Source organism: Trachypithecus francoisi, unplaced genomic scaffold (genome assembly GCF_009764315.1).
Source record: "Trachypithecus francoisi isolate TF-2019V2 unplaced genomic scaffold, Tfra_2.0 Lachesis_group0, whole genome shotgun sequence".
In the NCBI taxonomy this organism is placed as follows: Eukaryota; Metazoa; Chordata; class Mammalia; order Primates; family Cercopithecidae; genus Trachypithecus; species Trachypithecus francoisi.
The window spans coordinates 151,644,909-151,672,502 of record NW_022681453.1 but is presented as its reverse complement, the minus strand read 5'-3'; the positions used below and the strand labels follow the sequence as shown (position 1 = coordinate 151,672,502).

Here is a 27,594-nt window from a genome sequence, read left to right as displayed (position 1 = left end):
ATGCTCTTCTCTGCATTAATTAATCTAGCTGTCAATTCTTCCACTTTTTTTTCAAGATTTTTAGTTTCTTTGCGCTGGGTACGTAATTTCTCCTTTAGCTCTGAGAGGTTTGATGGAGTGAAGCCTTCTTCTCTCATCTCGTCAAAGTCATTCTCTGACCAGCTTTGATCCGTTGCTGGCGATGGGCTGCGCTCCTTTGCAGGGGGAGATGCGCTCTTATTTTTTGAATTTCCAGCTTTTCTGCCCTGCTTCTTCCCCATCTTTGTGGTTTTATCTGTCTCTGGACTTTGATGATGGTGACGTACGGATGGGGTTTTGGTATAGGTGTCCTTCCTGTTTGATAGTTTTCCGTCTGACAGTCAGAAGGACTGTCTGTTGGTCTGTTGGAGATTGCTTGAGGTCCACTCCAGACCCTGTTTGCCTGGGTATCAGCAGCAGAGGTTGCCGAAGATAGAATACTGCTGAACAGCGAGTGTACCTGTCTGATTCTTTCTTTGGAAGTTTCCTCTCAGGGGTGACGCCACCCTGTGAGGTGTGGGGTGTCAGACTGCCCCTAGTGGGGGATGTCTCCCAGCTAGGCTACTCAGGGGTCAGGGACCCACCTGAGCAGGCAGTCTGTCCGTTCTCGGATCTCAACCTCCGCGTTAGGAGATCCACGGCTCTCCCCAAAGCTGTCAGACAGAGTCGTTCGCGTCTGCACCGCCCCCGCTCTTCCCCTAATGGGCTGCAGCTGTGCGCTGTCCGCAGAGGTAGAGTCTACAGAGACAGGCAGGCTTCCTTGAGCTGCTGTGAGCTCCACCCAGTTCGAGCTTCCCAGCGGCTTTACCTACTTAAGCCTCAGCAATGGCGGGCGCCCCTCCCCCAGCCTCGCTGCTGCCTTGCGGATAGATCGCCGCAGACGGCTGTGTTAGCAGTGAGGGAGGCTCCGTGGGCGTGGGACCCTCCCGGCCAGGTGTGGGATATATTCTCCTGGTGTGCCTGTTTCCTTAAAGCGCAGTATTGGGGTGGGAGTTACCCGATTTTCCAGGTGTTGTGTGTCTCAGTTCCCCTGGCTAGGAAAAAGGGATTCCTTTCCCCCTTGCGCTTCCAGGTGAGGCGATGCCTTGCCCTGCTTCAGCTCACGCTGGTCAGGCTGCAGCAGCTGACCAGCACCGATTGTCCGGCACTCCCTAGCGAGATGACCCCAGTACCTCAGTTGAAAACGCAGAAATCACCGGTCTTCTGTGTCGCTCGCGCTGGGAGTTGGAGACTGGAGCTGCTCCTATTCGGCCATCTTCGGTTGTTTGATTTATTAAGTTGTAAAAAAGTTTTATATAGTCTAAATAAAAGCATTTGTTGGATTTATGTTTTGCTAATATGTGCCTTTTCATTTCTGTAATACTGTCTTTTGAAGAGTGAGAGGTTTTTTTTTTGTTTTTTTTTTTAAATTAATGAAGTCTAAAGCAGCAATTTTCTTTTTCTTTCTGTCTTGTCTTTTTTTTTTTTTTTTTTTTTTGAGCCACAGTCTTGCTTTGTTGCCCAGGCTGGAGTGCAGTGGTGTGATCTCAGCTCACTGCAAGCTCTACTCTCTGTGTTCAAGAGATTCTCCTGCCTCAGTCTCCCAAGTAGCTGGGATTACAGGTGCCTGCTACCATTCCTGGCTAATTTTTTTATTTTTATTTTTTATTTTTTGAGACAGAGTCTCGCTCTATCGCTCAGTGCAGTGGCATGATCTCGGCTCACTGCAACCTCTGTCTCCCAGGTTCAAGTGATTCTTCTGCCTCAGCCTCCCAAGTAGCTGGGACTACAGGCACGCACCACCATGTCCGGCTAATTTTTATATTTTTAGTAGAGATGGGGTTTCACCATATTGGCCAGGCTCGAACTCCTGACCTTGTGAGCCATCCGCTTTGGCCTCCTAAAGTGCTGGGATTACAGGCTGAGCCACTGTGCCCGACCCTAATTTTTGTATTTTTAGTAGAGACAGGGTTTCATCATGGTGGCCAGGCTGGTCTCGAACTCCTGACTTCAAGTGATCCACCCGCCTTGGCCTCCCAAAGTATTGGGATTACAGGTGTGAGCGCCTGGCCTTTTCTTCTTCTTTTTTCCCCCCTCCCGCCCCCGACCCTCCCCTGGCCTTTTTCTTTTTCTTTTCTTTTTCCCTCCCTACCTCCCTCCTGCTCCAGCCTTTTCTTTTCTTCTTTTCTTTTTCTCTCCCTCCCTTCTTTTCTTTATTTCTCCCCTTCTTCCCCTCCTTCCCTCCCTTCCTTTCTTCCTTTTCTCTCTCTCTTTCTTTTTTTGACAGGGTCTCGGTCTGTCACCCAGGCAGCAGTGCAGTGGTGCAATCAGGGCTCACTACATCTCCGATCTCCTGGGCTCAAGTGATTCTCCCACCTCAGCCTCCTGATTAGCTGGGAGTACAGGCACACAACACCATGATTGGCTAATTTAAAAAAATTTTTTAGTAAAGAGTGAGTTTCACTTTGTTAGCCAGGCTTGTCTCAAACTCCTGGACTCAAGCAATCCTCCTGCCTTGGCCTCCCAAAGTGTTGGGATTACAAGTGTGAGCCACGGCACCTGGCTGGCAATTTTCTTTCAGACTCTCTGTGTGTTATTTAAGACATCTTTACCTAATTCTAGGTTATTAAGATTTTCTCCTTAAAGTTCTATAATTTTAGCTCTTACATTTAGGTCTTCGATTCACTTTGAGCTAATTTCTATGGAAGATGTAAGGTAAGGAGTTGTGGATTTTTTTTTTTTTTTTGCATATGGTGTCTAATTGTTCCAACACCATTTTTTTCCTTTTACATTAAACAAGTCCTCAATATATACAGCACGATTTTTAAATTACATTATATATTTTTTTCTCACCACTATACTAATGAGGATAACAGCACTTGTTAAAGACATTATCCCTTTTTCATCAAATTATCCTGGCACATTGTTGTAAAATCAATTGACCATATAGGTCTGAGTCTATTTCAGGACTCTAATTAGATTCCACTGATCTATATGCCATCTTTACATTAATTCACACTATTTTAATTACTCTAGCTTTGTAAAGTTTTGAAATCAGGTGGGTAAATTCTCCAACTTTGTCCTTCTTTTTCAATTTTTTCTGGTTAGTCTAAAGCCTTTGCTTTTAAAATAAATTTTACAACCAGCTTATCAATTTCTACAAAACAGGTTGCTGGGATCTTGATCAGGATTCTTTGACACTACAAATCAAAGCAACTGATTTCACCGACATCTTAACAATAGTGAGTCTTCCAAAAAACTAAAAAACAAAATTAGGGAAGAAAATTCTTTCAATTATATGGGCAGGAAGATTCAAAGAGGATCTACAAATGGAAAATGTACAGAACTACTGTTCAAATTTAGGTAGGAATTAGGGGAAGGAGCTCAAATCCCGGTTCTGCCACTTATCTATGTAAACACAGGAAGGTTAATTAACTTCTCAGGTGAGACCATCCCTTGGGTGATAGTGAGGGTTAAAAGCAAAATGTGTTAGTGCCTGGCACATTGCTGGCACTAATTAAGCAGTTCTCTTCAGCTAGTGGCCTGCCTGTTCTTCCTGCTTTTGGGATAGTGAGACCAAGAAGTCTGATGTCTGGGATATATACAGAGGAACAGTGCTGCCAGAACACTGACCCCTGGGTGCATGATACTGCTTCGTGCTGGCACTAACTTTTTTTTGAATCTATGCTATAAAGCTGGTTATTCCAGGAATATCTTTGGGGGCACATTCAGCTATTTAGCTGCTGCTTCCTTTTTTTTCCCCTTCTCTGATTTTTTTTTTCGCCATCTTAGCCACTTTTAAGTGTACGGTACAGTAATGTGAACTGTATGCACACTGTTGTGCAACAGACTGACAGGTCTGTTTTATATATGTAATTTAGTTGTATTCATAAAGTCCAAATTAAAATACACATTTAATTTTCAAATCTTTTAACTGTGACTAACGTAATATATATTTAATCTCAGAAACTTAGCGATTATGATTAAAATAAAGCTCTGAGCAAGATTAGACAAATGTTTAACTCGGGAGAAGCAATGAAAATTCTTTATCAGTTTCATGAAAACATATGTATGCTCACCAAGATCTTGCATAATTTTAATGTGATATAAAACTACTAAATTCTCAGCAGCCCCTTCTCAGTTTCTCCTTCTTTTAATCTCTTTACAGATTACACAATAAAAAACAGAAGAGTTTTTTTCTCTGAAAAGTATAACCTAAGAAAATTTTAACTAAAACATAAAAAGATCTAGTTTGTTCCTGATTTATAGTCACTTTCTGGTTAGATATAAAAAACAGACAAGCCTGTGTCTTACTTTACAATATAAATTAAGTTGAAGACATTTCAAGTATTAGGATATTACCTCCTTTTATTCCTATGATGGTGCCTCGAAGGCCAACTGGAACTGAGAAGTTTTCTCTCACATTTACAACACGGTCAAAAAGACAAAATTCTGCATCCCGATCAGGAATGACTCCATGTTGCTGTTCTAAAGGCTGAAGAGAAGAAAGCTATTAATTCTAACTAAAAAAAAAAAAGTTTTCCTGCTAATATACTGAAAATATTTTTGTTCCTTCCATGCATTCAAAGTGAAAGCAACAATTCTGAATTCTTTGATAGGAAACTTACTCTGTATAGCAAATGGGGCTTCACTGTTACTCGCACCTTCTTATTATTCTTTCTTTGCTGAGGAAAAAGAAAAATTGTTAAATATTTTTAAAATATAAAATTATAAAATCACTAAACTACTCACTACTTCTACATGTCTGAATTTTAAAAAGCCAAATGAAGTGATTAATTTTAAAAATATTTAAATTTCTGCAGCTGCATCAAGGAGAAATAAAATAAACACATATAAAATGCCTGTAGCCTAAATTATCATTTTAAAACTTTAAAGTAAAATTTTTTGTTGAAGTATAAGACAGCACGGGGAGGAAAATGCAAAATTATAAGTATATAGGCCAATGAAGTTTTATAGTGTATCTATGTATAACTATACCTGGTTCAAGAAACAACATTGCTAAGTACAACAAAAGAAATTCTTTCCATCTCCTCCCAGTTACTACCCTTTCCGGAAGTAACCTTACTTTTAACACAAAATATTACATTTGTCTGTTTTGGACTTTATATAAATGCTATCCTATTCAAATGTCTTTTTTATAACTATAAAAAGAATTACATACAATGGCCAACAAAGATTTATATATTTTAAAAAAATATCAAGTACTGACCTATGACAATACCATGAATTTTGCGGCCACTTATAAAAATTATGGTGGCATTCATTTGACAAAACTCTTTGCTTTGAATTTATTGTAAAATTCGATATTAGAATCTTTTCATTATCTAAAAAATGCTGGAAGAAGACTTTTCTCCTATCTTTGATACTTGCTAGTTCTGTGAACTCACATGTAACTACCTTAGGCATCAGCTTCCTTCCATCTGTAAGATGAAATATTACCTGTTCTATCTAATAAAAACATGAGAAAAATTTATATCCTTTACAATTCATAAACTACTATTCATACTAAAAAAATTTAAAGTTAATTCTTACCTAATTTTAAAAATTACAGCGGTTTAATTATATGGCAGCCACCTCTCTTTAGAACATAGCTTATGGGAATAAGTACAAAAGGACACAGAACGGATCCAGGCTATAGAGTCCACAAACTATAAGGTTCATGTATTTACATACTATAAAACGCTCAAGCCTTTAAACAGTGTCTATTTTCTTTTGTTATGAGACATTTCATTTATTCTTTCAATAAATATTTACCGAGATGTATTTGTGTGCTATGTATTGATTAATCTAGGTGCTGCAGATAAAGCAGTGAACTGTTCTTTTACTCTAGCTGAGGCAGATATACAAGAAACAAAATAAGGAAGATATATGGCATGCTAGAAGGTAAAAAGCCTAGAGAAAAATGAAGCAGTTAAGGAGGATAGCAGTAGGGGGAGACATTACAATTTTAACAGAGTGAACAGTGAAGGCCTTAATGACAAACTATCTATGCTGTCAGCCCACAGCAGACTAGATGCGCTAAAAGACCACAACAGCCAAAGGAAAGACTATGAAGAGATTTAAGGGAACTTTAAAGAGCAGGCACAGTGGGGTATTGCATATCAAAAAACAACCCATATGCTCTAAGACATTCATAGGCATTATCATACTATGGCATTGATTAGAGGACATGGATCAAAACTGATTCATCAGGAAAATGAGTAAGCTGGGTAATGTTCATAATAGGCCCAACCCATATCTAATGTATGAGAAGTTTGCGGACTGGCTACTCAAAATGTGATCACCTAAGAGCTTATTAGAAATGCAGAATCTTCGCCAGGTGCAGAGGCTTACGCCTGTAATCCCAGCACTTTGGGAGGCCGAGGCGGATGGATCACCTGAGGTCAGGAGTTCAGGACAAGCCTGACCAACATGGAGAAACCCCGTCTCTACTAAAAATACAAAATTAGTCAAGCATGGTGGTGCATGCATGTAGTCCCAGCTACTCAGGAGGCTGAGGCAGGAGAATTGCTTGAACCCGGAGGCAAACGTGGCAGTGAGTCGAGATCGCGCCACTGCACTCCAGCCTGGGTGACAGAGCGAGACTCGGTCTCCAAAAAACAAAAAAAAAAAAAAAAGAAAAAGAAAAAAGAAAAAGAAATGCAAAATCTCAAGTCACACCCTAGACTTACCGAATGAGAACTGTATTTTAACAAGATTCACTGGTGATTTGTTTGTATCTGAAAGTTTGAGAAGCACTGCTCTAGAGGTGGAACCCAGAATTGCTCTAGAGATGGACCCCAGAATTTTATTCTAATTTTACTAATGAGGAAATAGAGGCATAGAAGCAAAGTTCTGCCAGCAATTTTGATAATTAGCTGAGTTTGGAAACCAAACACGAAAACTGACTTTTTTTTTTTTTTTTTTGGTGAGACAAAGTCTTGCTCTGTCGCCCAGGCCAGAGCGCAGTGATGTGATCATGGTTCACTGCAGCCACAAACTCCCTGGCTCAAGTGATCCTCCTGCCTTGGCCTCCCGAGCAGCTGGGACTACAGGCGTGTGCCACCATGCCTGGCTAATTTTTTAATTTTTTGTGGAGCTGTTGCTCAGACTGGTCTCAAACTCCTGACTTCAAGTGATCCTCCCATCTCCCAAAGTGTTGGGATTACAGCTGTGAGTCACCGTACCCAGCCAACTACTGATACTTTTAATGACGATCCCACATTACTTAGAAAAGTTTAAATTATCTTCAGAATTGTTGTGTTTATTTTTTAGTTTTTTTCTCCTTCTTTTATTGCCCTAGTAACATAATCCTGAAAGAAAAAAAATAACTCATAACTGCACCTCCCTGACACATTAACAGGTTTAAGAAAACTCCTGTCTTATCTATATGCACATATATGATTATATATATAATATATATGAATATATATTATATATATTAAAGGACATGAAGTTAATATATTAAATGTTTAACATATAAACATTAAATGTTTAATATATAAACATTTAATTCATAAACATATAAATTTTAACACACACACACACACACATATATATATATATATATATTAAAGGACATGAAGTTAATATATTAAATGTTTAACATATAAACATTAAATGTTTAATATATAAACATTTAATTCATAAACATATAAATTTTAACACACACACACACACATATATATATATATATATAAAATGATATGGAGTCTTGCTCTGTTGCCCAGGCTGGAGTGAAGTGGCACAGTCTCAGGCCACTGCAACCTATACCTCCCAGGCTCAAGTGATTCTCCTGCCTCAGCCTCCCGAGTAGCTGGGATTACAGGTACCTGCCACCACGCCTGGCTAATTTTTGTATTTTTATTAGAGACAGGGTTTCATCATGTTGGCCAGGCTGGTCTTGAACTCCTAAACTCAGGTGATCTGCCCGCCTTGGCCTCCCAAAGTGCTGGGATTACAGGCATAAGCCACTGTACCTGGCCTATATGCACATATATTTTAAAAAATGTAATCAAACCTGTAGTTCCAGCACTTTGGGAGGCCAAGGCAGGTGGATCACGAGGTCAGGAGATCGAGACCATCCTGGCTAACACAGTGAAACTCTGTCTCTACTAAAAATACAAAAAATGAGCCAGGCGTGGTGGTGGGCGCCTGTAGTCCCAGCTACTCGGGAGGCTGAGGCAGGAGAATGGCATGAACCCAGGAGGCGGGGCTTGCAGGGAGCCGAGATGGCGCCACTGCACTCCAGTCTGGGAGACACAGCGAGACTCCATCTCAAAAAAAAAAAAAAAAAAAAATTAAAAAAAAAAACTGTAATCAAAATAATAGACTAAAATGTTGTATATGTATCTTCCATTTGTAAAGTAAAGGGAAAATGTGTGAAACATTTTAGAAAGCTCTGAATCCAAATGGGTTAAAACTGGGGGTGGGAGGGCTTAAGGTTTTAAAGATTTGTTAACTGGAAAACTTACCTCAAAAATGATGCTGAACAAATTGATTTCACTCTACACTGAAAGGCAATTAAAAAGAAATACAGGCTTTCTATCCTCAGCTGAATATCAATGACCTTTCAAAAATTAAACTCTTGGCTCTGAGCCTTATATTTTTTCCTAAAGAGAAAAAGAGTCATCTAGTGGTGATTTTCTAGACTATAATCACGGCTCTTCAGTGTGTGATAGGATAATTTAAAAAATAATAAAAGCATCTAAGCATTATTAGGCATTAATAATAGCTAGGCATTATTAGAAGTAGTTTACTCAGTATTAACTCGGTTAATCTTTTTGAGGACACTCTAAGGCAGGTACTATTTTATTCTCATTTTACCTATGAGGAAACAGAGGTATGGAAGGAAAGGTTAAGTATCTTGCCAAAGGCTATTAATATTGAAAAACCAATTCAAACTCAGGGTGTTAGGGAAGACAGCTCCAGAGCCCAGTTCTTAACTTATTCTGCAATTAGTTCAAACAAGAGAACGCCGTATTGGCAAAGCAACAGCATTTTAATACAAAGGGCAAATTTGTGAAAAATGAAATAAAAAGTTGAAAAAGGCAAAATAATCAATTCATTTTCTATAGATAAAATACACAACTCTACTATAAAAGTTTACTCCGTAAAAGAAAGCAAGACGTAAGAAATAGGAGAGATCAAGGGATTTCAAAAATTTTTAGTAACTCAATGAGTGTATGAGTAAGAAAAGTACATTTTAGGCTGGGCACAGTGGCTCACGGCTGTAATCCCAGCACTTTGGGAGGCTGAGGCGGGTGGATCACCTGAGGTCAGGAGTTCAAGACCAGCCTGGTCAACATGGCAAAACTCCATCCCTACTAAAAAACACAAAAATTAGCTGGGTGTGGGAGCAGGTACCTGTAATCCCAGCTACTTGGGAGGCCGAGGCAGGAGAATCGCTTGAGTATGGGAGGCGGAGGTTGCAGTGAGCCGAGATCGCGCCACTTCACTCCAGCCTGGGTGACAGAGTGAGACTCTGTCTCAAAAAAAAAACAAAAACAAAAACAAAAACAAGAGTACATTTTAGAATTGATTGTCAAAAGTCAATTAAATTTTTTTGTGCTACAAAAAGATGAACTGTGTCCTTAAAGAATGTAGTTAGAGGCCAGGCGTGGCGACTCACGCCTGTAATCCCAGCACTTTGTAAGGCCGAGGCGAGAGGATCACCTGAGGTCAGGAGTTCAAGACCAGCCCGGCCAACATGGCGAAACACCATCTCTACTAAAAAATACAAAAATTAGCTGGGCATGGTGGCAGGCACCTGTAATCCCAGCTACTCGGGAGGCTGAGGCAGGAGAATTTGCTTGAACCTGGGAGGCGGAGGTTGCAGTGAGCCGAGATTGTGCCACTGCACTCCAGCCTGGGCAACAGAGAGAGACTCTGTCTCAAAGAAAAAAAAACAAAAAAACAAAAAAAAAGGATTGCAGTTAGAACAGGAAGACATAGGAGATTATTAACCTTATTCTCAAACTTTCTATTGTAACTAAAATCACAAAATATTAATTCTCAATATTGGAAACACTACAAGGGCATAAACTTTAAATGCTATGGCTTTTGTACATTGAAAATACAATTTTATAAGTTTATCATTAGTTATAATGGCTAATGGAGCCATTAACATATTAGTGTTATACAATATAAATTTGGTATAACACTATTGGCTACTAATAGCTACTGTAAACGGTTAGAACTTTTTAAAATTATGGGATTATCTGATACTAATTAGAATCACTAAATATATGTTTTATTTGGTTGAAACACAAATGAATTATTTGTAAAGTATAGTCCATTTAATTCCAAATCTCATCAATAATCTTGGTTACTGAAAGTTAGTACCTTGCACTTTTCGACTTCTTCCTCAATTTTCTCAACAATAGCTGCATCCAGAATTTGTAAATCACAAGAAGAACGAGATAAAGTACTGACAGGATGTCCTTTTAGCCAAGTAATAATTTCTTGAACTTTCTCAGCACTAAAGCAAAAACAATAATTTTTAAAATTTGATTAAAACTTTCTCAGGGCTATAAATTATAAAAGACATCAAACTTATATCACTAATAATTAGTACTGAACTTAATTGGGACTAATTATAAATCTAATATAAATAAGGACATATTACCTCTTAGTAATTAAAAGACACACAAAAAGATTAGTTTAAAAGTATTTGTTGATAGAAATGAAAGAAAATTTGTTAAGCTCTTTTTTTTTTGAGACGGAGTCTCGCTCTGCCGCCCAGACTGGAGTGCAGTGGCCGGATCTCTGCTCACTGCAAGCTCCGCCTCCCAGGTTTACGCCATTCTCCTGCCTCAGCCTCCCCAGTAGCTGGGACTACAGGCGCCCGCCACCTCGCCCGACTAGTTTTTTGTATTTTTTAGTAGAGACGGGGTTTCATCGTGTTAGCCAGGATGGTCTCGATCTCCTGACCTCGTGATCCGCCCGTCTCGGCCTCCCAAAGTGCTGGGATTACAGGCTTGAGCCACCGCGCCCGGCTATTTGTTAAGCTCTTAAAGCAAAAATGAAACAATGCAAAAACAAAACAAAACAAAACAAAAACCAAAAAGAAGTAATAAGACACGCCTGTAATCCCAGCACTTTGGGAGGCCAAGGAGCATGGCCTGAGCCCAGGAGTTTGAGACCAGCCTGGGCAACATGATGAGACCCCGTCTCTACAAAAAATTAAAAAAAAAAATGAGTCAAATGTGGAGACATACGCCTACAGACCCAGCTACTTAGGAGGCTGAGGTAGGAGGATTGTTTGAGTCCAAGTAATCAAGGCTGAAGTGAGCCGTGTTTGAGCCACTGCATTCTAGCCTGGGCAACAGAGTAAGAATCTGTCTTAAAAAAAAAAAAAGTAATATGAAATTCTTGACAAACCAGCTGGCTGTACTTGTCACTGAAAACACTCAACTGAACTATGAGGTAATAAATACCATAAATCTTGCTTACCCATTCTCATTTTCTCCAGGCCAAATGTCATCTTCATAGAATACATCCTCTTGGCTATTTTTGGCTATATAGCTAAATAGTTCCGGAGCTCTGGTCAAACAAACAAAAATATTGTCTTAAAATACATATGGTTAACTTCAGATAAACTTCCTACATAATAATTTCAGATCCTAAAGAGACATATAAAACTTATTGAGGACTATTATAATACTAATAAGGGATATTATTAAAAGCGATAGAAAGTGTAAGACTGGTAAGTCAGAGTACTCCTAAGCCCTCAAAAAACTGCCACTGGCTAAAGTTCAAGTCATAAACTTACAATAAACTTCAATTACTGTCTCTACCCTCTTTCATTATAATGACAGCTGACAGACAAAAATGGTATCTATAGGTTTTCTAATTTTCACAACAAAACTAGAGCACTCCACAATACAATAAATTAAAACAGATTAAAAGCGTTTTCTGATAATCCTCAAAACTCCATTTCTTTCTGAAGAGTGCAAGACTTTTGGATACACATAGCAAATTGAACATATGTGCTTATCTTCCATCCCTCTCCAATCCATTAAAATGACAATGTAGTTAAAAAAAAAAAAAGAGCATAGACCTAGAGAGACAGACAAAAAACAAAGCACAGCATCTGGTGGTATATATAACCTGTTAAAATTTTAGAAATTGGAAACTGGATGAATGAATGTTATCTGATTTGACAGACAGGAGTAAGTTGAATCCTGAACTACCGGTGGGGGAAGTCAATAAGCAGCAAGTTGATTTAAAACACAGAACACTCTGAAAAAGTTCAGGAATTACAGGTTCCAGGTACATTTGAAAGTGTGGGGTGAGGTTTAGTAAGATTTAAAGTTTGTGTAACAAGCAGTTATACTGTCATGTGGTTGCCTGCCTACCACCCCAGCATATGACCTGTAGCGTATATTTTAGAGAGGTCAAATTGATATTCTAGCCTTGTGTACACCAGTCACAGGGACTTGGGGGGGGAGGAAGGCAGAAGGAGGAGAGGACAGGTGTTATACTGAAAACAGGGAATTAATGAAAGCATAAATACTATACCATGTGTTACTAGGAAGCATAAGGTCTCTAGGAATGGACTCTGGGATGGAGATAAGCATGCAGAAAGTTTAGTAGGGAGTGCTTGTGTGATCAACACCCGTGGAAGGGAAGGGAGAGGAAGAAAGCAAAATTGGGCATGGGAAGAGGTTGCGTTGTGACTAATTCTCAATGAATTCCTTGGCCAGCTGCACAAAGATCTCAAACTGGGAATGGCCCTTCAGACTTGCCATGAATTGGGGCAATCAGAATGTCTGGGCTTCTACACCTCCTTATAGATCAGGCATTGATTTGTGGCGGTTGTGGGAAGGGAAAGTAACTTTAGGTGAGGCAGTTCTCTTCATCCAGGCAATTACTGAAGAGGGCTCACAGCTCAGGGCTGTCAGAAAGCAGCATTCCTGCTGCAAGGGGATAGGTCTTTCAGTCTTGAAAAGTGATCTGGGAGGTGTATCACAGTATCCACTTGGTAATGAAACCTTCTTTCCCTGGTTAACTTCCAGAATACTGGCAATCAGTTTAATCCACTACATTTATATCCACTGCCAAGGAAAAGGCTGGAGGCCAACTCTCAGAGAAAGAAAAGATAAACATGGAGGTAGTGATACTAGGAGATCCTCTGTAGAAATAGGCAAAGTCCCTCCTGATCCACCTGATAAGCCCCACCTAAGTACACTAAATTTCCAATCAGCTATTTAGTGCCTCATTCTTAAATATAATTGGATATCAAAGAATCACCAGACAAGAACAACAACAACAAAACTTTAACACTGAAAGAGAGACTAAATCAAACAGGAAGAAAAAAAGCAATTAGAGAAAACAGAAAACACAAAAAATAGAAGGAAAAATCCTAGAATTATCTTCAGAGAAATAAATGAAGATATTCCATTCACTGTAAGAACAAGATGCTATATATAGTCAGAGAATAAGGACACACTTTTAAAAACTAAAACAATTAAATCAAATATAAATTTTAAATGATAAACAATAAAGTTGAATGAATTTCCCAGAGTAGAAAAGAAGTATAACGATATAGGAAGTGGATGAGGAGAGATAAAACTAAGAGGATCAATCCAGACGATCTAAGATTTAACTAAAAGGATTCCCAGAAATAGAAAGCAGGAAAAATATAGTGAGGAAAAAATTATCAAAGAAATAATACAAGAAAGTTTCTCAGAATGGAAGGGCATCAGTTTCAAGTCTGAAAGAGCTGAACAGAAGGGAAGAAAAAAGATCCATACCAAGACACACATCCTCACATTATTAAAAAGCACCAATAAATGAAAGGTGCTAAAAACATTTCAGAAAATGAAAACATATCACATACAGAAATTCAGAATCAGAATGGCACAGGATTTATCAACAGCAATATGGAAATAAGAAGAGAATTGAACAGTGGTTTCAAAATTCTGAGGGAAGGCCAAGTATGGCGGCTCACACCTGTAATCCCAGCACTTTGGGAGGCCAAGGCAGACAGATCACTTGAGGTCAGGGGTTTGAAACTAACATGGTAAAACCCCATCTCTACTAGAAAAAAATACAAAATTTAGCCAGGCATGGTGGCAGATGCCTGTAATCCCAGCTACTCAGGAGGCTGAGGCAGGAGAATCACTTGAACTGGAGAGGCAGAGGTTGCAGTTAGCCGAGATTATGCCACTGCACTCCAGCCTGGGTGACAGAGTGAGACTCTGTCTCAAACAAAACAAAACAAAAACAAAAACAAAAACAAAATTCTGAGGGAAAATAATCTCCAATCTAGGATTCTACACCCAGGCAAACTATCAATCAAGTGTAGGAGAAGAATAAAGACATCTCCAGACATGCAAGTTTTCTCAGGAAGCTATTGGAGTAAGCGCTCTATCAAAAGGGAGATATAAATCAGAAAGAGTGAGGCATGAGAGTCAGAAAATGAAGGAATCCTATATGGCAGACCGGTGAAGAGAACTGAATTCATAGGATAACAGCACCGGGAAACTGCAGAACGAGAGCTGCACAACAGCCGTAGAGAGCAATCAGTTCAAACTGAAGCAGGAAGACAGAGGTTTTAAAAGAAGTCTCCAAGAGGAAAATGGAACTGAGCGATCACCTGATCTGTTTGACCACACTGTAAACAGTTATGGCAAAGAATCTGTTATGCGAATGTAGGTAAGAAGCAAATGAAAAAAACAGCAGAGAAAATAATGTGTACAAGAAATAACCTGTAATCTTAATACTCCATAACGTCCAGCTGTGAACATTTACTTCATCTTAAGGAAGTAAACCTTTAATACATATTTAATAAAAAATCTTGATAAAACTTTAGTGAGAGAGGAAATATGTGTGTGAGGGAATCCAGAGTGGTAGAAGTCAAAGAAAACTGAAGCTCAGGGTAGGAAAGCCACGCACAGTAGGAAATCCATAAATATGTCAAGTTGAAAAATTAAGAAAAAGTAGTTTAAACATGACCTTTTAAAGAAATAAGAAAGTGAACAGAAGAAACAATCTAAATTTCCAGATGGTAATATGGGATTGAATTGTGTCCTGCCCCACTCAGAAGTTATGGAATGTGACTTTGTTTGGAAATAGGGTTTTTAGTAGAGGCAGTCAAACAAAATGTGGTCATCAGCATGGGCTCTGATCCGACTGGTATTCTTATAAAAAGGGGATTTAAGACACAGAGGCAGACATACAGAGATGAAAGATGATGTGAGACACCCAGCAAGAACATCACATGAACACGGAGGACTGAAGAGATGCATCTACAAGCCAAAGAATATATAAGGCTATGAGAAGGTAGAAGAGAGGTGCTTCCCTAGTGCCTTCAGAGGGACCATCACTGTCCTGCAATATCTTGATTTTGGACTTTTGGTCACCAGAACTGGTTGAGACAATAAATTTCTGTTGTTTAAGCCACCCAGTTTGTGGTACTTTGTTATAGGAGCCCTAGGAAACTAATAAAGAGATCTTCAAATATAAGGTTAGAAACCAGTGAAATAATGGAAAGAACATTAAATTATGAATCAGATGAAAACATACTTCCTGTAAGTCTTTGTCAGTAGTAACTCAGTGAATCTTGGTACTTGGCTTTCTCACTTTTGGTATGAGTTGACTTGCTGATTTCCTTGATAATTTCAGCAATAAAATTCAACACTTCTAAAATAGTAACCTGTGTAGCTACAAAGTTCTAAGAATCAGAAAAAATCCACTATGCTAAGAGCTTTGTTTATCCATATCAGTCCTCTCAGTGCTGACACAGGTATGCAAAGTAGTGAACAATTTATGATAGTAAGTTAAGAAAAATTTTAACTAAGAAGGCCAATTCTCATTACATATTTTCTTTTTAATAATATGGTATTTTTCTACTCAATTTTAGCTAGTGATAAATGATAATCCATGATGCAAAATTAAGTTTACATGTAACATATGCCAGATTTTACTAATGGAAATATTTGTCCACTAAAACTAATGTAAGCAAAAAAATAAACAGTATTTTCCTAAGATTCTGGATGACTACAAGGATCTTATTAGGTACTTACCTCTCTAAGTACTCTGCCAGAAGTTGTTCTGCTGCAGATGAATACATCCATTCACTTCCAACCTTCTTGGTATATCCAGGTACCTCCTCATTTTTCTTGTTGAATTTGAGATTTAAACCCACATTTGCTTTATGGTCTCCATGAGGGCTGAATTTAAACCACACATGCACGCATGTGCACACACACACACACACACACACACACACACGTTTTAAAATGTTGTTCAAGGAATAAAAAGTTTTGCTTTCAATTCTTAGAAAAGCTCAGTTTTGATTATTATTCTATATTTTAGTTATTATGGTTATTTCCCAAAGTAGCAGTAATTGAAAAACTATAAGAAAAGCTTCAAAACCCAAGTTAACAAAGCATGTAAATAAATTATGTAACTATAGAGGAAAATGAAATAACAAGATGCAAGGAAATATACTACTGAGGTTCACACACACCCTCTGATACCTTTTTTCAAGGTTCAATTTATTAGCTGCTAAAAAATAAGAACTGTCTTTTCCAACCACCTAAAACATGTGCCATTCAGATGAAAGATTACCATCAGAGAAATTTATGCACAATTTTAAGACAATTCAGAGCAATTAATAAGAAAATAAATACTGAAATATTAAGCATTTAATCTTTATCATTTAATTTTTCTGCCACTTTAAGTAAATTTCTCTAACATAAACTTACTTTCTCCTAGATCCTCTTCCAATAAAAATACTTCCTGTAAACCTTGAAACAAGGTATCCACTCACTCCAAGGCGACTGGCCAACACATATCCTGGGTTGTACTTTATAGAATATTTCTTTAAATATAAAAACAAAAAGGTCAATTATGGAAACACAAGTTTACATTAAACGTTATTTCTTTACCTTTAAAATCTGGAGATAATCAAGACATCACTAACCATTGGATTGTGGCAATATAAGGATTTTCACTTAGATCCATTTCCCCTTTTTTTTTGAAAGGATCTGTAGGCAGAATTTTTCTGCTCCTCTCTCTTTCTCCTTAAAGGACAGAATTCCCAAGGATGGATAAAAGGGGGGAGGAAATATACAGTTTGTGAAACTGTCTTAAGAAATAAACTCTACTGTAAGTACTAAATGGCAAACTCCACAGGCAACTTTTTTGTTTGTTTTTGTTTCTACTAATTTTCATATTCTAAGCAGGGCCTGGCAAAGTACTTGGGACAAAATGAGGCCTCAATAATCACTAGACTGAATTAAAAAATAGGTACACCATCAAAATAGTTGCTACTGAGAAAAACTAAAAGTGTCCTTCATATATGGATACAAGTAATATTCTTTTCCCCTAATATTTACTATCATATGAAAATATACAAGCATGTATAGATCCATAATTAATACAGTCAATGAAATGTAACCTTAATTTATATACTTAAGGGAAGAAAATATATTGTCACATTAAAAAAAGTAAGTAACAGATCATATAATATTTAAACAGGAAGCAAATGACTGATGAATCCAATACTAACTAGGATAAACTGCCATATACTCCTAACATCATGTACATAACAATAAAACATACTTAAGAACATAATCAGATAGAGCAATAATCTAATACAAATCAAGTATGCTTTCCAGAAGAGTTCAAAGAATTAAGGTAGTAGGTCTCAAACATAAGTAGCAACACTTTTCTAACACGCATTTAGAAATGTGTAGAGGCACATTTAATTACCATAACTGGCATGGGCTACTAGTACTTAATGCCCTTGAGCCAAAGATGCCAACTGTCCTGCCATATACCAAACAGTTTTATTTAATACATAACCGTCCTGCCCAAATGGCCAATAGTACTCCTTTTGAGAAATAATGGGTTTTGTTATAATTTAAAATTCATTAAAACCATCACAAACATCCTAGAAAATATAAAATAAGTAGCTGAGAATGTTGTGGTAGAAAAAGAAGGCAGCTGGAGTGAAAATTAAACGTATGTAAAGAGAAAGAAACCAAACTGGAGAAGGCATGCCCATCAACACTGTATACTACTATACAAGAGGACAGGCTCTTTGAGATCTAAAAAAGCCAGGGATGAAGGAACACAAGTTCTTTAACCTTCACTGATTCCCAGTACAAATCTCCAGCTACTTTATTTAATGAGCCACTCTCCTGGTTTCCTGACTATGCTGTCTAAATTTGTTCTTCAAATGGCACCAGATGGTAAGATTTTAGGGATGACTGTCTTCCATACATAAAGTTTCCTCATGGGTGTGCTGATATGTAATGCCTTAAATTCATTTCACAGGATATAAAGCTTTACATTTTACTATTAGTGGGGGAAAAAAAAGCCTAAGTAGCAATAGCTGGTTGATTGTGAATTAATTTTAGCTAAGTTAATTATCCAACCAATCAATAAGAACAAATGACAAATATCAGAACCTTCCCTCTGTTTTAACAGGAGAAAAGAAAGCCAGTGGAATTTTTTGGTGAGAAAGTCCTGAAAAAGATGCTGTTAACTTAAATGCATTTTTCCAATATTCTTTAGGATTGAGACTGTTCCTTCTTAGCTGAGTGGATACATACAGCCTTTGCAGAAAGGCCATTTGTCACTTGCAACTAAAAATGCAGGCTCTGAATTATTATGAAAGGTTTAAAACACCTAAATCTATTCCCAGAGAGTGTGCTAATCAATGTGCATCTTCTAAGCTTGAACACAATAATCCATAACAATCACTATGGATTAATAATTGGATATCAGTGATTTCCCGCCACAAAGATCTACATGAAGTTTTGAGCACAGATTTCACACTTATTTTTAAACAGTAGCTGCAACTGGGAGAGAGAATCTAATCAGTATTAAATAAAATATCTGAAATAAATTCAAAATAAAAAAATAAATTCAAAATTCTTAAAATATCCTAATATTTTAAGATTATCAATTCTAAATGCAACGATACAAACTACTGTACTCACATGCTGGTTCTGTATTAAAGCATCAAGATTGGGTTCACATGGAATGCTGAAAATCACACGAATCCTACCTTCTGTAATCACGTCACCTGAATCCTGCACCTTAGAAGAAAAAAAAAATCACAGTATAGTCTCTTTCAGTACATTTTATTTTTTAACTTATTTGAACACTATTATTTTTGAAATACAGTATGACAAGTTGGATAGTAGAAATTCTCTTGAAATTTGTTAAGTGGGTATGAAAATACTGTAAATGTGAGTCACTGTATCATTGGTTAACTTCTTTTTAGACAGGATCTACAATACTGTAAATTTGAGTCACTGTATCATTGCTTTAATGGTTGTTAATTTCTTTTTTCTTCTTTTGTTTTCTTTTCGACAGGATCTAACTCTGTTAGACGAGATCAGGTGTGTTCAGGGTGGTATGGCCGTAGACAGGATCTCACTCTGTCATTCAGGCTAAAGTGGTAGATCACAGCTCACTGCAACCTTGAACTCTTGGGCTCAAGTAATATTCCTGCCTTGGTCTCCCCAAAGTGGTAAGATAATAGGTGGAAGCCACTGCACCTGGCCATTTTTTTTTTTTTTTTTTTGGCAACAGGCTCTTGCTCTGTCATCTAGGTTGGAGTGCAGTGGCACTATCATGGCTTGCCGACTTGCTGCAGCCTTGGCTTCCTGGGCTCAAACAATCTTCCCACCTCAGCCTCTCAAGTAGCTGGAGCTACAGGTGTGTACCACTAAGCTCAATTATTTGCAGAGATGGAATTTTGCCATGTTGCCCAGGCTGGTCTCAAACTCCTGGCCTCAACCAATCCCTGCCCCTCGCCTTGGCCTCCCAATGTGCTGGGATTACAGGTGCATACCACTGTGCTTGGCCCAATCATTCTTTTTTAAATTAAGTTTTTACTTGCAAATAATTTCAAAGTACCAAAAAGTTGCAAAAAAAAAAAAAAAAAAAATAGTGGAGGTTGCAGTGAGCCCAGATTGTGCCACTGCATTCTACCCTGGGTAATAGAGCAAGACTCTGTCTCAAAAAAAAAAAAAAAAAGAAAGAAAATTTATCCAGATTCACCTTTTGTTATTAGCATTGTAAAACAAATGCCTTTAACATTTGTGTACTGTGTATTTACCTATACACAGTTATCTTTCTGAACCCCTTGAGTATATATTACATATATCATGTCCCTGACCTTTAAATATTTCAGTGTATATTTCCTAAGACAGATATTTTACTATAGAATCACAGTACAGTTATTAAGTATATAAATTTACATTGACATAATACTTTTATCTAAGCTACCATCCATATTCCAGTTTTGTCAGTTGACCTAATAATGTTCTTTATAGAACTATTTTCTTCCTTTATTACAAGATCCAGACTAGGATCAGATACTGCATTTAATTGTCCTATCTCTTTAGCATCCTTTAATCTAAAATGTATCCACTGCCTTTCTTTGCTTTTACGACACTGATCTTTTAAGTTATTGCTTTTTTTTTTTTTAACAGAGTCTTGCTGTGTCATCCAGGCTGGAGTGCAGCGGTATCATCTCAGCTCACTACAACCTGTCTCCCAGGTTCAAGCAATTCTCATTTTCAGCCTCCCAAGTAGCTGGGATTACATGCATATGCCACCATACCCGGCTAATTTTTATAATTTTAGCGGAGATGAGGTGTCGCTGTGTTGGTCAGCCTGGTCTTGAACTCCTGGCCTCAAGTGATTGCCTATCTTGGCCTCCCAAAGTGCTGGGATTACAGGAGCGAGCCACCATACCCAGCCAATATTTACATTTTGAAGAATATAATTTGTCCCTCCCTTTCCAACCTACCTTTGTAAAAAAAACAAAAACAAAAAACCAGTTCCTCATTTTGGGTTTGTTTGATGCTTCCACATAATTAGGTTATGGTAATACATTCACAGCCAGAATACCGCATAGGTGATGTGTCCTCCGAAGGGTATTACATCTGGAGGTACACAATGTTTGTCTGTCCTTTAATGCAATGTTAACTTTGATTATACCATCAAGATGTTGCTCAATTTCTTTCCTTCATAATTACAGTTTTTGTTTCCCTTGCAGCTAATAGTCTGGAGGAGAAATTCTAAGACCATGCAAATATCCTGCTCCTGATTAAAAAAAAAAAAAAAAAAATTCACCCTAGATTTAGTTCCCAAAGATGATTCTTACATGATTGAATCTTTATCATAATGGTTGCACAACAGTTTTTCAGCTGCAGCACTCTCTCCAAATTTACTTCTTACATGCTACTACAGACAAGAGCCCTTCCTTTCCCCATTTATATTTTCACTGTCACTATGGAATCATGAATTCCTGTTTTCCCCCCAATGGTTTATAATTCATTACTGAATTTGATTATTTTATCTCTCAAAGTATCCAAGATTTGGGCAGTGGTAGTATCCTCAACCTGGTTCCTATGTTTACATGACATACTCCCACCATTCTTCTGAGCACCTCCTTACTTTCTGGCATAACAAGATGTTCCAGGTTCATCTTGTATCTTCCCTGCCTCAGATCCAGAATCAGCAATTTCTCTGAGATGCCCTGTTCCTTTTAGTGAGGTATGAAATTAGAGGTCAAGATGTGGGTGGTGCATGTGGTCATTGTGCTAAGCTGTCTTTGCTTCTTATCCCTTTCAGCAAATAGAGCTAGAAAATACATGTATGTATAGAAACATATGCATACGTGGATATATACATACACATATACATGTGCCCACATACATAGATATACAAACATATATACATATTTTAGAAACCATAAGTTCACACTAATACTTCCAAATTTGTCCCAATAGGTTCTTTCTTGCTTTCTCCCCTTCCATATTTGCATGTACCTTTTTCCATTTAAGAACCGAAGTTCCTTAAATATGAATGCATTTACAAATTCACTCAAGCCTATTACATGTCTAAAATAGTTTCAAAATTGCTTCATCCATACCGCTACAATAAACAAAACTGATAAAAAAAAAAAAAAGAGACCAGGATTTGAACACACCACCTCTTGATCCTAATCTGCTCAAGACTAAAAGTATATAGTCTTTAGTTTTAGATATATAGTCTTTAGATATGTAAGTCAAATACTGTGTTCATAAGTTACATGGATAAATTATTTTTTCCCCTCATTATTATATTTTAATTTAAACCTAAATGAAGAGAAGTTAAATAACTGCTTTAAACTAGAGAAAAATGTATCAGTAACAATAATGGAAACTAACTTCTCCAGTGCAGCCATAATAGGGCGTTCCCAGCATAAAGACCATACTTCTCAGAGGAAACAAATCATCCAATGTTTTGATATTGGAGAAACGGGAGTCGAAAGCTCGGATGTCCTACACAAAATAAAAGTAAATCATCTTAGTCACAATTTCTATAGATTGCATATCAAGTTTTTTTCCTATGGGATTATGACTATGCTGTTTGCAAATGTCAATGTGAAGATTTTTCTACATAGTGCTAACAGCTAAAATTTGCTGACTGGTTATATGGCAGGCACTCTTCTATGTGCTTTACACATTTATTGAGTTCATTTAATCTTCATGACAAACCTCTGTGGCAGAGACTATTATTAGCCTCACTTTATAGATGAGAAAACTGGGGCACAGAAAGGGGATAAATCTTGTCCAAGGTCATGCAGCTAAGAACTCAACTCAGGCAGCCAGTGCTCTTAGTCACTTAGTCCCTACACTGCACTATAATGCCCCAAATTATAGGATAACTACATACTTAAAACATGTTTTGTCCTCTTATCATATCTAAGATTATAAATGCAAAAGTAAATGCCTTTTACATTTATGAGATTACTTAAGGCAAATATTTTTGAAGGATAAAAATATAAAATTCAAGGGTATAAGTTAATGCTGGGATTTTTTCTTTTAGAGACTAAGTCCTTAAAAAAAGCACAAAAGACAAGTTTCCTAACTACACACAGTGAGTGTCTGAGCATGTAATACTTCTTACAAATAAGTTATTTTGCAAATTATATTAAATGATAATCTCTATTATACATTGCTGAATTAGTCTATATCTTTTCATTATACAGTGTATAATAGTGTACATTAAGATAGAATTGAAATTTGATATAGACTTACCTTGACAATAGTTTGATAAACAAAAGGAACAACTTGTTTTGACCACTGTTTCTCTAGACGAACTTCACCATTTTGATTTATTTGATATTTACGACCTGTGAGTAACTGAGCATACACAACTGCAGATGTTTCATTTATTATTATTCCTTTTCTTCTCAGGTAACTAAACGAAAGAGTAAAAATGAAATATACATATGAATGAGTATGCAGACATTCTAGGACAATAATCATTAACTACCGTAAACTATCAACTCATAATCAAATGTGTAAATAAACTTTAAATAAATATGCTAGCAGTTCTAAGTACCTAACTTGAGACTTTTTGCATTATTTATTTCTCCAACTGTCTATGCGATTAAATAAGAACTCATAGAGCTATAAGAAACTCCTGTTCTCACATCCACTAGGATCATTAAAAAACGGGGAAAAAATGAATTTCGGTGATGACGTGGAGAAACTGGAACATCTGTACATTGCTGGTGGGACTGTAAAATGGTGCAGCTGCTGTCGAAAACAGTTTGACAGTTCCTCAAAAAGCAACATACAATTAATACATGAGCCAACAATTCTAAGCATTCCAATCCCCCCAGATTGGAAACAGGTACTCAAACAAATATTGATACACAAATGTTCATAGCACTACTACTCAAACAGCCAAAAAGTAGAATAATCCAAATGTTCATAAATGAACAAATGAATAAACAAATGGTGGCATATCCATACAATGGAATCTTATTCAGCCATAAAGAGAAATAAGCACTGACACATGCTACAATGTGTGTGAACTTTAAAAGCACGCTAAATGAAAGAAGCCTGATACAAAAGGCCATATACCATATGATTCCATTTATATGAAACATCTAGAATAGGTATATCCATGAAGACAGAAAATAGATTGGGGTTGCCAGGAGTATGCGATGGCTTTCCCAATCTAAAGTAATTCAGACAGCCTCTTGGTTTTTTAGGTAAAAGTTTACTGGAACATAGTCATCCATTCATTTCCTGTCTATGGCTGCTTTTGCGCTACATGGTAAAGTTGAGTAGTTGTGACAGACACTATAAAGCCTACAAAGCCTAAAATATTTATTATCTGCCCTTTACAGAAGAAGTTTGCTGACCCTTGATCTAAATATATAATCATTCTTAATTTAAGGAATATTTTCTTATCTCCTTTCATTTTCTCTTTCTAGAACTCCTATTAGATAGATATTAAAATTCTGACTATATTATTTTTATCTCTTTGTGCTTTTGTACTGCTTACTGAAGGAATTCCTAAGGTTGATCATTTAGCTCACTGATTCAATTTTTGGTATGCCCATATTACCACTCAGTCCATACACCAAGCTCACTTTACCAATCACACTTTAAAAGTTTTATGTTTATACAAATATATTTCATAAAAATAGTATATAATATAGACTATATAAAATAGCATATAATATAGTATATAATTATACAACACATTATATATTTTTTCATATCAGCTTATACTTTAATGATGTTGTCTATACTAAAGTTGGTCTGAAAAAAGTCAAGTCACTTTAGCCAGAAACAAGTTTTCCAACAAATTTCTGAAACACACCATTTTCTAAAAATGTATTAGAATTTTTTCTACCACTTTCACTTAAAAGTCATTTAGGCAGTAATCTTGACATCAATAGCTGACCAAGACATTTCAAGAAATCTTTATCTTGTAATTATGGGCCAGTATTTCTCATGAAAGTAGATGCAATAATCCTGTGGAAAAAGCATTTCACAAATCAGCACCAATTAATGACAAAAACTCTTAATCAGAAAAGGAAATTTCCTTAATTTGATAAAGAACAGTAATTAGAAACAAGCCACAGTGATAATTCCCCTATTTAAAGATAAATTACTTAGTTTTCCCCTGAAATTGAGAATGACACAATAGGCCAGTAAAAAAAACTATAAAGCAATGAGAAAAAGATAATCAACCCAACTTTAAAAAGGGCAAAAGACTTGAACAGGCATTTCACAAAAGAGCATGCATATTCAAATGGCCAACAAACAGGAAAGGATGCTCAATTTTATTAGTCATCAGGGAAATGTAAATTAAAGCAAAATGAGATACTACTACTATACTGAAATGGCTAAAATGAAAAAGCAATAGTAAGTATTTATGAAAACAGAAATCAACAAAAGTTCTTATAAACTGCTGGTAGAGTGTAAACTGATACAAACAGTTTGCAAACCTTTTTGGTAGTATCTGTTAAAGTTGAACATAGGCATATGCTGTGAAGCAGTAATTCTACTCTTGGATATATACCCAAAAAGAATGCATACATACACGTTCACCAAAAGTCCCAAATGAGAAACAACTCAAATGTTCATCCACTGTAGAATGGAAAAATTGTGCTGTATTCATACAATGTAATAGTATCATTAGTGAAAATGAACAAACTATGATTACATGTAACGATATGGATATGAGAATCACAATACTGACCCAAAGAAATCGGGCTCAAGAAGAATACACTCTGTGTGAATGAACTTATACTGCATAAAGTTCAAAAACAGAAAATACAAATGTATGTGGTTATAAGTCAAAATAGTTATTCTCGTCACTGGGGGGTGGGGAGGGAGCAGCAGATGGTAATGGATAAAAGGGTGTGTAGAGAGACTCCCTGAAACTATTGCTACGGAGTAAAAGACGAAATGCTTCTGATTACTGTAAACAGAAAATTGCATGCAGGATTGTGTAAAGACAATGCCAGGTTGGACTGCCAGAATGAGCCAACATGTGCTTCCCCCTGCAGAGAGCCTATGAATGGATGTGCAGTCAGGGAGGTTTCATATCACCAAGATTCCTATCCCAGAAAAGCAGATGTTCATAGCTCTGGGAATGGAATGCGACCCTCGTGGAGAGCCTATAAACAGACACATGGGGGGTGCCTGTCCATATGGATAAGATAAACGCCCTCATCTTGCCACAGCTCTTCTAGGCCTCTTTAGGGTTAAGGCATACTCCCTTCTGAGAAATTCTGGTCTAACTGGTTGTCTAACTTCACGCCCTATTTCTATGAATTGTTTGTAACAAGCTTTTGCTGTAACTGTTACTGCTGATTAATATCTTGCTAATCATAGGTTATGGAAAGACTGTGTTCCTGTTTTAAGGCTCTTGTTAGAAATTACTGACACACACACTGTATTGCAAATTCTTATCTCTGTATACTGTACTTCTGCGTACAGATGTTATGTTAAAGAATTACTTCATCCCCATGTGACCATCTCACCTCATAATCAAATGACCCTAAATCCCTCACTAACCTACCCCCACCATCACTAAACTTAATAATAAATGCTGGCATATCCAGTGCATTGTTGGCACCACGGGACCAGAAGGCGGTGACCCTCCTGGACACAGCTTTCACTATCTTGTGTGTGTCTATTATTTCTCGACCTGCTGATCTGCCTGGGAATAAAGAGAGAACCCCGTTGCATTGTGGGCTGCTGGCCAGATCCCACAATAAGGGTGTACAAGGGACTTCCTTGGATTATGGCAATTTTCCTGTTATTGTTTCTTGACTTGTATTCTTGTTCTACATATGAAAATTCATCAAATATACTTATGATTTCCCTTATGATTAATATACTTATAATTCGTATATATTTTTTGTTCCATATGTATACAGCCATACTTTGGGAGACATTTCAGGTTCAGTTCCAGACCACCACAATAAAGCGAGTCACATGAATTTTTTTGTTTCCCAATACATACAAAAGTTATGTTCACACTGAATCTATTAAGTGTATAACAGCATTATGTCTTTTAAAAATTGTAAATATCTACTATGGTTTGGATATAGTTTGTTTGGTCCTACCAAGTCTCAAGTTGAAATCCAATCCCCAGTGTTAGAGATGGAGCCTGGTGGGAGATGTCTGGGTCATGGGGTGGATCCCTCATAAATGGCTTGCTGCTGTCTTCCTTGTAACGAGGAGGATACGGGGGTTTATCACTCTACTAGTTCCCATGAGAACTGATTGTTAAAAAGAACCTGGCACCTCCCTCCCTACCCGTCTCTTGCTTCTTTTCCTTGCCATGTGATCTGTACACGTCTGTTCCTCTTTGTCTTCTGCTATGAGTGGAAGCTTCCTAAGGCCCTCACCAGAAGCATATGATGATGCCACACTTCTTGTGCAGTCTGCAGAACTTTGAGTCAAACATACCTCTTTTCTTTATGAATTACACAGTCTCAGACTGGGCTAGGACAATACTCTCATTTTCAACTACAGTTGACACTTGAAAAACACAGGTTTGAACAACACAGGTCCACTTGCTTGCAGATTTTCTTCCGCCTCTAATACCTCCAAGACAGCAGATGAATCCCCCCTCTGCCTACTCAACATGAAGACAAGGATGAAAACTGTTATGATCAACCACTACCACTTAATGAATAGTAAATATATTCTCTCTTCTTTATGATCTTCTTAATAACATTTTCTTCTATCTTTATTGCAAGAACACACTATATAATACATATACAAAATTTGCATTATCAACTACTTATGTTATCGA

At 37.2% G+C, this 27,594-nt stretch overlaps 1 protein-coding gene across 8 annotated transcripts in view; it reads right to left on the bottom strand.

Annotated features, from left to right (window-relative positions):
• The window catches only part of XRN1 (5'-3' exoribonuclease 1), a 158,739-nt gene that overhangs the window by 79,893 nt on the left and 51,252 nt on the right, over positions 1-27,594 (bottom strand). For all 8 annotated transcript variants that reach the window (XM_033212426.1, XM_033212421.1, XM_033212424.1 and 5 more), the window contains exons 21-29: positions 23,058-23,220; positions 22,185-22,298; positions 18,957-19,055; positions 16,713-16,828; positions 16,029-16,175; positions 11,452-11,541; positions 10,342-10,477; positions 4,626-4,682; positions 4,360-4,492 (exon numbers count right to left, since the gene is read on the bottom strand). In XM_033212426.1, coding sequence (XP_033068317.1) covers positions 4,360-4,492; positions 4,626-4,682; positions 10,342-10,477; positions 11,452-11,541; positions 16,029-16,175; positions 16,713-16,828; positions 18,957-19,055; positions 22,185-22,298; positions 23,058-23,220 — 1,055 coding nt within the window. The remainder of the gene's footprint in view (positions 1-4,359; positions 4,493-4,625; positions 4,683-10,341; positions 10,478-11,451; positions 11,542-16,028; positions 16,176-16,712; positions 16,829-18,956; positions 19,056-22,184; positions 22,299-23,057; positions 23,221-27,594) is intronic.